The 12,320-nt window shown below is 35.6% G+C and overlaps 1 protein-coding gene across 2 annotated transcripts in view; it reads right to left on the bottom strand.

Annotated features, from left to right (window-relative positions):
* USP25 (ubiquitin specific peptidase 25) overlaps window positions 1-12,320 on the bottom strand; it is a 126,396-nt gene that overhangs the window by 74,842 nt on the left and 39,234 nt on the right. For both annotated transcript variants that reach the window (XM_081139004.1, XM_081139003.1), the window contains exon 5: window positions 5,292-5,454. In XM_081139004.1, the coding sequence (XP_080995130.1) occupies window positions 5,292-5,454 (163 nt within the window). The remainder of the gene's footprint in view (window positions 1-5,291; window positions 5,455-12,320) is intronic.

The raw sequence follows: 12,320 nt of genomic DNA, 5'->3' as shown, positions 1-12,320 counted from the left end.
CAAGGGCTTTGAAATATAACTAAGTATCAAGAATAACTGTGGAGCTTGAAAAAATACCTCCACCAGGGGCCCCGCCCCTCACCAAAGATACAAAATACCACAGAAGATTCTCCAGTACACCACAGAATCACTGGCAAATTTCAAGAACAAGATTAGCAATACTCTCAAAGGGCACCACATCCTAGTAAGGTAAGGGGAGGGAAATAACCTCTGGATTCGGGTTTGGGAAGTCACTTTCCAGTAGGATGGTACAAGTGGCAATGAATACTGAAAAATGGGATATAAGTAAGGGAAACAAAATATAGACTGTTCTTATGAGGAATTTAAAAAGAAAGAGAATACTGATAAATTAGAAGAATCCCCACCCCGCTTCTATGCTGCGAGCCCCCACTGGAGAAGTTTCCTTCTTCCTGAACCCCCAGTAGCCTCTCCTCTGGTGTGGGGCTGCTGGTGATGAGTTATTTCAGCTTCTGCTTGACTGAAATAATTTCTCTCTTCATCTTGGTAAGATTTTTGCTAGTTCCAGATTCTAGATGGCCAGTTATTTTCTCCTGCACTTTAAGACAGCATTGCTGTTGAGAAGTCAGCTGTAAGCCTTATTTTTGTTCCTCCATAATGGTGACATATCTTTTCCACGTGGCTACTTCTAGTCCATTGTTTTTCTGTTGTATTATGATGTGCCTTGGCGCAGAGTTCTTTACGTTTCTGTTGTTACTTGGTTCCAACTGCTCCCTAAATCTGTGGCATGGTCTTACTCCATCAAGTTTGGAACATTATTATCTCTTCACTAATACTGCTTTTTCCCTTCCCATTTTTACTCTCCCTCTAGAGCCACAAAGGCACAGTACTAGTGCCATTCACACGTCCAAGTTCCTCTCATCTGTTTCCCCGCCCTCGCCTCAAAGTATCCTTCAGACCAAGTTGACTAATTCTCTTCAGTTGTGTCTAATATGCTGCTAATGTCAGCCATAGATTTCTCAATTTATTTATTTTAATTTTCAGTCCTAAAATTTCTATTTTGTTCTTTTTTATAGTTTTCTACCAAATTTCTCAATCTTGCTTTTATTTCCTGGCATGACTCCATATAAATGATTTGAGTAATAGACATTATATGGGAAAAACGAGAAAATTTAAAGTTCTTATCTTCTAACAAAATTTACATTTGCTCTGGAAGGGAGTAAGACTGGGACGATTTGAAACCCTAGATCAACTTATTCCAACCAACTGTGAGGTGAAGCTGGGATTCAAAAACTGAATTTTTCATAGCTTTTCACTACTTTTAGTTCTTGTTTAACCCCAGGTTCTTCTGTCCCTTCAGAATTCTAAAAATCTGAGGTGCTTACTAGGCTCCGAGTCTGTCAAAACTGTGCTTAGCTTCCCAGCCACTCAGCGGTCTCTTCTGGAAACGTCTCAAGGATAAAAATCAGGCCCAAATTTGAAGCCTACTCTCTGAACTTCCTGTTCTCTCAGAACTTAGCCTCAATTTCTGCCACTTCAGAATTATGGGATGCCTTCAAAAAGTTGATTTTTGTTCTGTTTTGGGGTCCAGGAAATATGACCAGCAAAATAAGAACTAAAACAAACTACTAAGCTAGTACTCAAAGTAGAAGTTGTGATCATTACAACACAACACAGAAATTATTTTTTTTAAGTCCTAAACACTCTATAACCTAAATTACAGTCATAATTGTACTGGTCAACATATTCCTTCAAAAGGGGTAGGACAGGGTAATCGTCACTACTTCCTAAGTTGTGCTTGTGACTGATGCACATTGCAAACAAGCATCCTTTCATTCAGTCCAAAGCTAAGACATGAATTCTGAAGAGCACTTGTTAAAATGGAGTTTGGCTAGATTCTTGGAAATAACAGCTATGAGAGATGCAAGTTCAAACAATTTGTAGAAAACACAAGGACTGAGGACAAGAGAGCAAAGGGCTATATATATAAACTGTCTATAATAGAAAGTACTGAGGGGAAACAAGATACATTCTCCTAGGGGGATTTAAAAAAAAATAGAATGGTATCATATCATATACATATTTCAAGGTGAGGTGGGAACTGAAAGCAGGTAACATGATTAAAAGATAAAGGTATGCATACAGAGCAATTAAAGTAGAACCATGCTTAACTGACCCCCAACCTACTGTCCCCCAACCCCCTTCTTTACATCTGCTCTGGAAGTCTAGCAACCACGCTCACAGCACACAAATCAGAATCCAGTCTGGTTCTGAGGCAGATAAATCTTCTGTGGTAAAGGGCTAAAGAGAAAAACACTGAGCCACTATGTCTGTGCATATAGAACATATCATTGGTAAGACCGTGGCAGATATGTTGGAGCACTTAAAAATTTTAAGAATAAGTACATAGAAAACAGCAAGAAAAGAAGGTGGCAGCTCTGGGAAAACGGGTTACAGAGGGGAGTCCTGGTGCACCCTTGCAGTGCTCACACAGCATGGGAAACGCAAGCCCTGACGCCTGACTCGCTTTAGCTCTCGGGCTGTACCTGGCGCCGTGGATGAAAGGAAGGGCGATTCCAAAGGGGAGTAAAGAGCTGAATCCTCCTCTGCCTCAGCAGGACGCATGGTACATCACTGACAAAAAACTAAGGTAACAGGAAAAACAGCTAGAACTGGTTGTAGTTGCCGCAGGACTATTAAATAGGGAGGTTTAGCGCAGATTACTGTTGTTTTCTGCTATAAGCCTTTCACTGCTATGAAATTCTTGGTTTTCTCATTGAACTACATATTTGGGTTCTTTGAGGGAAATTAAAGAGACATGAACAAGTGAGGTAACATGTTAAATACCCTGAATTTTTTTTTGAAAACTCGTGGAATCTTTTCAAACCCATACATCATTAGGGTGATAGAAACATCTTAAGTCTTAAATTCTTCCATAAATTATATAGGCTCCCTTTTGGTTCATTTATTCACTCATTCGATAATTACATAATGGGCTCCTCCAAGGAGTCAGACACTGGCCTATCTTCTGGTACAGAATAACCTAGAAGATGTGTTCTCTGCCCTCCAGATGTTTGTATTTTAGTCAACCAAGAATTACATGATTTATGAGTGTGGTGAAAATGAAAAGCTACTTAGAACAGAACAGACTTTAAAATTACAGTGAAACACAAAACTTGAAGTGGTTTTTAGACAAAGTTCTCTTTCCACCCATAATTTTCCAAAATCTAGAACTTAATGCTTTACCATCCCTCCCCAAATCGGTATCTTCATACTTCATAATAACCCAAGTTTTTCAAGGTTAGAGGTTACTTCTAGGTGTCTAGATTTCTCTAAAATAATAATAATAATAATAATCATCCCAAGTGCCCTATACTTCCCTATGTTAGGAGTGTGGTAACGCCACACTACCAGTTAAACTGAAGAAAAATTTAAAATTAGTAAAATTACTTCAACTGTTAAAAAGGACAAGCAATTTTTTCCAGTCCATTCCCCATCCCAACTAAAGAAACACCAAAAATATGAAATGTTAAGCTAAAGCTAAGGTAGGCAAATGCCACTTAAAGTATAAACAGATGCACAATTCTTTCAAATTTGAACTAAGATACTGAGAGAAGTTTATCCTATGAAAACAGAGTGGTTATCCTCAAATCTACTAACACTAATTTAATTATTGTTTCAATGGGTCTTTCTTACAATATGGTGTGGAGAAATAAGCACCTATTCTAAGTAACAAATATAGATTATTTGTAAATGCTTTCTTTCTTCTTAGAGTTTTCTAAGAGAAGCTTCTGGTCAATGAGCCTCATTTACTGGCCATAGTAGTGCAGAAATAGCATTTACTTGTCTAAATTCTGGCACCAAAGCATACTCATGAACACTCAGATCAAAGCCTTAAATCTATGCTTCATATTTTAAAATGATGTCAAAATTATTTAAATTGAACAATGAAATGCAAAAGTCTTACTAAAAGTGCAAGTAAAGTAAAGCAAGAGAGTCTATCCTAAAATAGCAAATAAAATTTTAGATACTGTTGGCATGTAAGTAAATAATGCATAATCAAGACTAGGAACAAAAGTTTCACTACAAACTTATATTAATCCAGGTATTCCTTAACATTTTAATGGCCTGGAGAACAAATAACAGCATATTAGTTACTAACTAATGCATACCATAGTATATTAAAGAGTGAGGAATAAATCCAGAAAGCCAAAGGAAATCAAATTGTATGGCTTTATGTGCCAGAAGCAAAAGGGGAGGAGGGGAGTTGAAAATTACATCACTGAAGTAGAAAAAAAGTTAAAAGTACATATTAATTGCCTAGAAAATACAATTAACAACCTTGTAGAAAATGTAAAAGCCAGTTAGTTGCTTTAATATTGTATCTGTTGTCATTCATACAGGTTTGGAAAGCTACAACATTAAGAGATACTTTGACTATAAAAAAGAAAGGGCATACGCATCCAATGATTTAAAAAGTAATTGGGAACACTAAATAATAAGTTGTAATTCAACTGTATTAGAAAAATAAATACAAAATGTTAATTTTCTTAAAGGGTAATAAAAATTAAGAGGATGTTATTATTCATAGATTATTTCATTTCCGGAGATTCTTTAAGGTTTTGAAATCTGAGGGATAACATTATCAATGTCTGAGAATGGTAAAGAATCTGACAACAGTCATATGACATAAAAATTAAAGAAAGAAAACTAGTTGAGATTAAGAAGAGGATGGATATCTATGCACACAAACATTTTTCACTTTGGAGTAAGGGGCTCAGGAAACATTAAGGACTTTCCAAGTTAGAAAAAAAAAAATGTTAAAAATCTATTCTCTTCTCAAATAAATACAATGTCCCCTTATGCTAAACAATAGTACTTAAAAGACTGTAATTTTATGAAAAACATTTTCTAGTACATACAAATAAATCTGGTAAATCTGATCTAACTCACAAAACACACACACAAAACAACAACAAAATACTAGTTTCATATCTTGGTTACCTCCTTCCCTAAAATTGCAGGGAAATACATACAGAAATATTTTCTTTCTACTCTGACAATTCCTAACAGCAGGAAGGAAGAAGAAATTAGTTTCAAGTAAGAAATTAATTCCAAAGAAGGCATAGGTCATGCTATTCTGCTAAAACTCCATCCTGGGACTGAGGAATGGGAGAATAAGGAATGCTGCAATCTCCAAACTAGTATAGACAGAAAATTACATTAAAACATTGTCTGCAGTTAAGTTTCAAGAGCACAACTTAAAAGAAACACAACCCAACCTATTTCTACTGCTATCATGACCACCAAGTAATCTGCATAAAGATCCTTACCTGAATAACAGCACTAAACCAGCAAGTGTTGCCAACATTCTTTAGTCCAACCGGAGCCCGGTCCTGCCTTTTTCTGTCATAAGGGTTTCGAGAATCCCTCCACAATTCAGTAGGTGTCCTCTTTAAACATGCCTTGTTTTCTGCTATGCTGGCTTCAAGAACTCTTAAGCAATGGGGAGAAAATAATGAAAGAAAAAAAAAGTATTAATTTAGTGCTGTACTCTAGGAAATAGCATAAATTAAAGATTTTAATTACTTAAGCTCTAGATAATGTATTTGGGGAAGTAATATTTAGGGCTATTTTGACCCAAGCAGAGATTAGTTTTCTTTAAAAACATAGCAGTGGTAATGTCAAAGGATCAAGAGACAAGCAGCATTTTCTCTCAGAAAAAGGAAAATTTAAATATAAAGACAATGTTTTTAATAGAAAATATGTTAAATTATGTTTCAACAAATTAAAGGCTTAGCACTAGGAATATAGATAGCACCCAGGTAACTTTTCTGGGAAATCACTGTATTAAAATACATATTTACAACAATTACTTTCAATCATCAAGAAAACAATAAAAACTGAAAATGTACTTTTTTACTTCTGACCATTAATTTGCTTTGCTATAAAAAAAGTGAAGGTACATGCTAGGGTTCCTTTCAGTCCCAGAGATCTGACTCTTTGACAGCTAAATAAAGGAAGGGAATACTTATGTGTATATTTCTTCACCCAAAAGTCTGTCTAGGGAAAAACCCAGTGAAATAAATATCTACATATCAGAATAATGAAAGATGAACCTCTTCAAAATAAACTCACCTACAGAACATCTAAACATATCTGAACACAGCAAGAGCAATGCTATTTTGCTCTTTGATGTTTTCTTGCAACAACATGCTGGGAAACCCTAATTCCCACATATGAACTAACAAGCCTGCTCAAGACATGTATTACTTATTATTCCAAATAAGAATAAATAATATTTAGGTGTTTTACCCCCTTTTGTTCATTACAAAAACCTCAGCAAGAATGAGTTTTTCAGCTCTTTGGGTTCACCATCTTTATCCTAAAGACTTTTATCAGTTTAATGTCAAAACAATATAGCTATATTCTTTAATTATGGGGAAAAAGTAAATGATTCCGCTATCTCTAACAGCATTATTTACAACATGACATTAACTACAATGTAGTACAATTCCAAGTTATTACTTAAAATAACTTATATGAATTGAGGATAACTTTGGGAGTCAGTTTTAAAAAGCAGGTAACAACAACATACTTTAAAATGTAAAGATCAAAGTAAACTCGCATCTTTAAAAATAAAGTTTACACCTGTCACTATTAAGTGTGATAAAACATTAGCAATATGCTTTGCCTAATAATCAACTCTCAAATGCAACTTGGGCTGCTAGAGGCTTTTTCTCAAACTATTTACCACTAAAAGGTACCATAACTCTTTGGAAGGCATTTAATTAGATGAAATACCTTCCAAGGAGAGATAAAAAGTCAAAGAGCCAACTGAGACTTCCTGCTGTTCAAGTTGTACAGGTCAGCATAATATTACCCAATAATAATAATCAACTGGAAGAAACTGAATTTGTACAAGGTAACTAATTTATACTCAACAGAGAAAGTTAATGCATAATATACAAAACATAAATGTAACACAAAAGACTGTTGAACATATGTTGAATTTTTTATTGACTTTTATAAATGGGAGTGTTTTCTTTTGAAAAAATTTTCCCTTTGTAATGCATAGGTATATTTAGAAGTATAAATAAAGAAATCTTATTTCTATCTTGGTAATTAAAGATGAATGAACTAAAACAAGCAATGAGTTCTGGGAAAACTTCCAAAAATACCTCAAACAGGAAAGAAGAATTAGCACCAGTGGTCACATACAAGCAACAGAAGAGGCACCTTGCAACTGGACACATCCTGGCTAGCATGTACAATAACCACTTAGAGAGAGGCTCCTAGAGCTTATTCTTACAGTATAAAATGGCCAAAAGTCTAGAATTACACTCAATCCTGAATCTCCTGGTGCCTGAGCCTCTACCACTATGCATTTTTAACAATTACAATAAAATACTAATATGATCCTTTCTTAATAATGCCGACAGGCCAGATCAGATTTACCATAATGACTAGGCAATGGGTCGCATAAACATTAATTATTGAAAACCTGAGAATTCCTGATTTCCACAAAATACACCCAATCTACAAAAAGTAAAATACATACGTAAGTCACATGAAGTAATAACGAAATGAGATTCAGCCTCAAGACCAGATTGAGAAAAACTAGGTCTCATGTTCCCCATAAGTGTCAACAACCTAACCAAATCTACATCTAGACTGCACTGAGGTAATGCTATTCTTCTTATTCTAGGTTTGGTTAAGATTACTAAAATCCAGGAAGTCTGGTGTTCTTAATGTTTCCATATAGTAATTCCTTCACCCTCCTCTCCTGCTCATCTCCTCCCCCAAAAATACACCTCTCTGCACTTGCATGTGTTTGCACAAACAGCGTAATGTAAATGCTTCCTTAATGTAATGAGATATTCAAAGTTTTTTAGTTCCCTGGTTTACTCTCTCCCCACAGGACCTAGGAGGGTGTATGGCCTCAAGTGTACTTTCTAGGAGCAAGGCGCTTGCCTGTGCTGTTTGTATTACTACAGGAAAGATACTGTTTTCCCAGCATTCTTCTATACCCTTCATTACAGATTCAATTAGGTACAAACTGTAATAACTGATTAGGGCAGAAGAGACACATGTTCATTGCTCCTCAAAGATACCTAAGATACAAAACCAAAGAATATCCATTTCCTATATAGTATCTATATTTGGGGTGTCATATATATAAAAACATTAAATATTCATGTAACCCTCAATTCAGTCATATGGTAATCATAAGTCACTGGTTTTTAAAGAAATGTTTATTATGATATTCCTTAACCACACCATATGGTAGAATTATGGTACTAAAAGCTGGTGGATGAAAGGTTGCCATGACTTTGCAATCTCCATGATTTAGAGATTATTTATACTCATGCAGTTTTATATCACCAGGGACTTAAAACATGCTTCAATAGGTTTTCTCCTACTACCTCCTCCTGGCTCCTAAGGGACTTAATAAACATATCTATCACACTGAACCAAAAATACTTGTTAATCAACCCCTCTCTCCTCAGCATGTGGAGTTTAGAAACACAGATCTGTTTCATCCCTAGAGCACACATGATAAGTAGGAGGGGCTAAATAAGTTTTTAAAGTAAATAGATGATTAAGATACCTCTTTATTATTTTTTATAAGCAAATGCCCAACCTGTAAACCAAACACTATTCCTAAACCCATGTTCCTTTCTATAGTCCAGTACAGGCATAACATAAACTTTCTATAAAGCCAAGTTCTACATAAGGGTTCCTTTCCTGGCCTCACAAAAGTAAGGCCAGTGGTACTTAACCAGGCTTCAAAGTTTAAAGCATGCAACAGCTACACTCCAGGTATTAGCGCTGCCAGTAGAGAATTTAGAAGGGGGGGAACACTGCAAATTTCAAACAGCTCAGAAATAGCTTATGCCAAAACGTAGCATGCCAAAAGGCAACTTCTAAAGCCACAAGTCAAAACCCAACCCCCCAACACCCACTACACTTCACAGGCTTTCTTATCTTCCCAACACTGGTCATGACCATGGCATTCAGTAATATAAACAGATAAAAAGATGCTGTCTCTTCTCTTCCACACATCACAGCGAATATTTAAAGCACCTCCTCATGGTAAATGTTCATCTTTTCATTAACATTTTATTGTACTGATTGCGGGTCATTTTTTTTGCTTGCTTTACTTTGTTTTGTATTGTTATTTAAATTGCATTAATAGCAGTAATAATGGGAACATCCCACTTAGATCATCTAAGTCCATTTCGAGGAAGCATCACACTCAGTAGAAAATATGAATTTCATTTAAGCTGTACAGACCCCCCCCCCAAAAAAAAAGGGGCAGGAAGGGAGGGCGGGAAGGAAGGAAGAAAAAGAGGGATAAATCATAATGTTGATTTCCTTAAAAAAAAAATAATAATTGGTATTTTTATTGGTATCACACGTAAACCCATAAGCCAATTTAAGGAGAACTGACAAGTTTTATAGTGCCCAGCCTTCCAATTTATGAAATAAAATATACTTCCAATTATTAAATATTCATTAATCTATCTCAATGATATATAATAATTTTATTGAAAATTCTTGCACATTTTCATTACATTTATTCTTAGTCTTTAATAGTTTTGTGTTATAAACGATAGCTTTTTAAAATTTCACTTCATTTGTTTTTATATATAGAACTAAAATTTTTATATATTGATTATCAATTAACAAAGCTAAATACATTTTTTTTCTTGGTAAGAATACTTTATTGAGAGACAAATTACACACAATTCTATACAAATCTTAAATATATAGATCAGACACATTTTTTACACATGTACACACCCATGTGACTACCACCCAGGTCAGGATGTAGAAAATTTCCATTATTCCAGAAAATTCTCATGGCCCTTTTTAGCCAGCAATGTCTTCTCCATCTCCCAGAAAGTCACCATTCTGACTTCTAAATTAGTTTTCCTGTCCTTAAACATCACATAAATGGAAGAACACAGAGTAGTTATTCTGCTATGCCAAGTATCTTTCCACTCAATGTGTTGCTTTGGAGATTCTTGCAAGTACCAAGAAAATGTTTTACATTATATTGCTCAGTATTCCACTGAGTAAACATACCACCAGTTTACTATTCTGCTCTTATGAATACTTTTGGGTGTTGTTTTTTTCTCACCAATTTTTATTACCAATAAAGCTACTATGCACTCCTTTCTCAAGGGTCTGTACCTAGAGTGAAATGCTAAGTCCTAGCATAGTATATGTTAAAATTCATTAGAAATTCCCAGTTTTCCAAAGTGGTTATACCATTACACATTTCTACCAACAGCATATGACAGTTCTAGTTGCTGTACATGCTTACCAACACTTGGTATTATCAGTGATGCACAGCGGTGCCTGTTCTCTACTGAGATGACTCATCAAGCCTGCACCACCCAGACTGCCACCATTGCTGCAATCTATCATCATATCCAGCATGGCAGCATGTCCACAATCATATACTGAGTAGACATTAAGCAACTCTATTTCTGACACAGAGGCTACCACTGCACATCGGACATATAACTCCTGCCAAAAGCTGACCTGTTTCTCCCACAGTGAGGGAGGCCGCATTGTATGGGTTGTGACTCCTGCCTACTTTTGGCAGACTGACCACATTGGACCTTTGACCACTCCCCCACCCCCTCTGACCCTTCTTAGGACTACTGGTGGTACCTCAAGTTGTTGACACTTTTTCTACTTAAGAGTATTGCTGTTCAAGTCTGATCAGCCAACTCTGGCCACGCCCTTGTGGCCCTTAAAACTAATGTTTCATATTTTCAACTTTTATAAACCATTTGTAATCTAACAATGATGTACCTTTTATCATAAAAAACACTCAAAAACAGAATGATAGTCAAAATATTTGATGAACCTTCTATGCTCCCTACCATCCATGGGCATCTGGTATTCGTTGAACCTTAAAATTATCCTCATAAATCAACTTAAAATTTGTTATTGCCCCCCTCACCTAAGCCTGTTCCATACACCTTAAGGCAGATCCCCCTCACAGCTGCTTCCTAGGTAATAATCAGGATGAAAAGGGTGGGAGTTATAACAGATATATTTTTAAAATTCAGAATTCCGCCCTAACCCATTCCTGGACATGATGCTTTTTTTCAGACCTAATGGCAATTCTAGGCTATCCTGGTTGGAAAACCCTCCAGGTGGATCCCAAACTTAATTCCAGTTGAGACACCTAGATTTCCTTGTTGGACTGAATGGCCTTCAAGAATAAAGATAATGATTACTTGGTTGAGTATACTACTCATCCAGTTCCTATATAGTGGCCTGTGTTGGCCAAAGTGGGAGGCACAACTAGTCCCTGTAATTTTATAAAAATGCCTTTGTTCCTCTTGCACCTAACCTTCTGAATGAAAGGTAGGTTGCAAGTAGGAAACTGTTAGAAAAAAGATGAAATTATAACCACAGGAACGGGACACACTGGGGTGTGGAAGACATGGAAATAGGAGAGATAGTAATAACCCTTGTCTTTCAGAACTGCGTTGGGGCCTTAATCACAAAGAGAAATGCAATGGTGAGACCACCCCTCATCCAGCTTACATGGACAATCGTCTGAGGCTTCTTTTTCCCACATTCTAAAAGCTTATTATAACTAAAGGTTAAGTTTATACACACAAGCAAATCCATCATGTTAAAAAGTGACTTTCAGTGTTTCAAACTTATTCTTTTGGGTTTCTTCTTTCACTTTGATTTTAGTCTTTATTATCTTAACAATTCTGTAATACTTTTAAGATCTTAATAAATTTTATATCCAACAGAAACAACACATTCTGTTTTTTCCACCAGAAAAGATGTCTTGAAACAGCTGGAGGTATGCTCTTTTTAACAATTCTAAGTAGAACCTAGCCTTAGTAAGCTAGTTCAGTCATTTCATGAGGCAAGCCATTTTTACAAGAAACATGCCATAGACTCAAACCAGTCACAATGTAGTTTACTAGCAAATTTCAATGATCCATACTCTACTTGTTCCCAATTAAAGCAGTAACAACCAAGAGACAGTTAGTTATAAATACATCTAATCTTGAAAGTAAGAAGTAATTAAGAAGTACACTTTAATGATGTGTGCAAGCAGATTCATAAGTGACATATATAACACAATTATTGATATGTATAATTACAGATTTATACATAAATGTTTATATGTAAATACTGCATACATTTCTTATAAAAGTGTTCGACTCAAGAAATCATACCATGAAATTCATGGGTGCCTAACCATAGGACTGTAAGATATAAAAAGATAGTCTTCATCTCGTCTAATTGTATACAATAATGTAGTATTCCAAAAGTGTGAACTCATATTAAAGTACAGGGTGGGGCAAAAGTAG

Source organism: Miniopterus schreibersii, assembly GCF_964146895.1.
Source record: "Miniopterus schreibersii genome assembly, chromosome: 5".
Taxonomy (NCBI): domain Eukaryota; kingdom Metazoa; phylum Chordata; class Mammalia; order Chiroptera; family Miniopteridae; genus Miniopterus; species Miniopterus schreibersii.
This window is presented reverse-complemented; position numbering and strand designations above follow the sequence as displayed.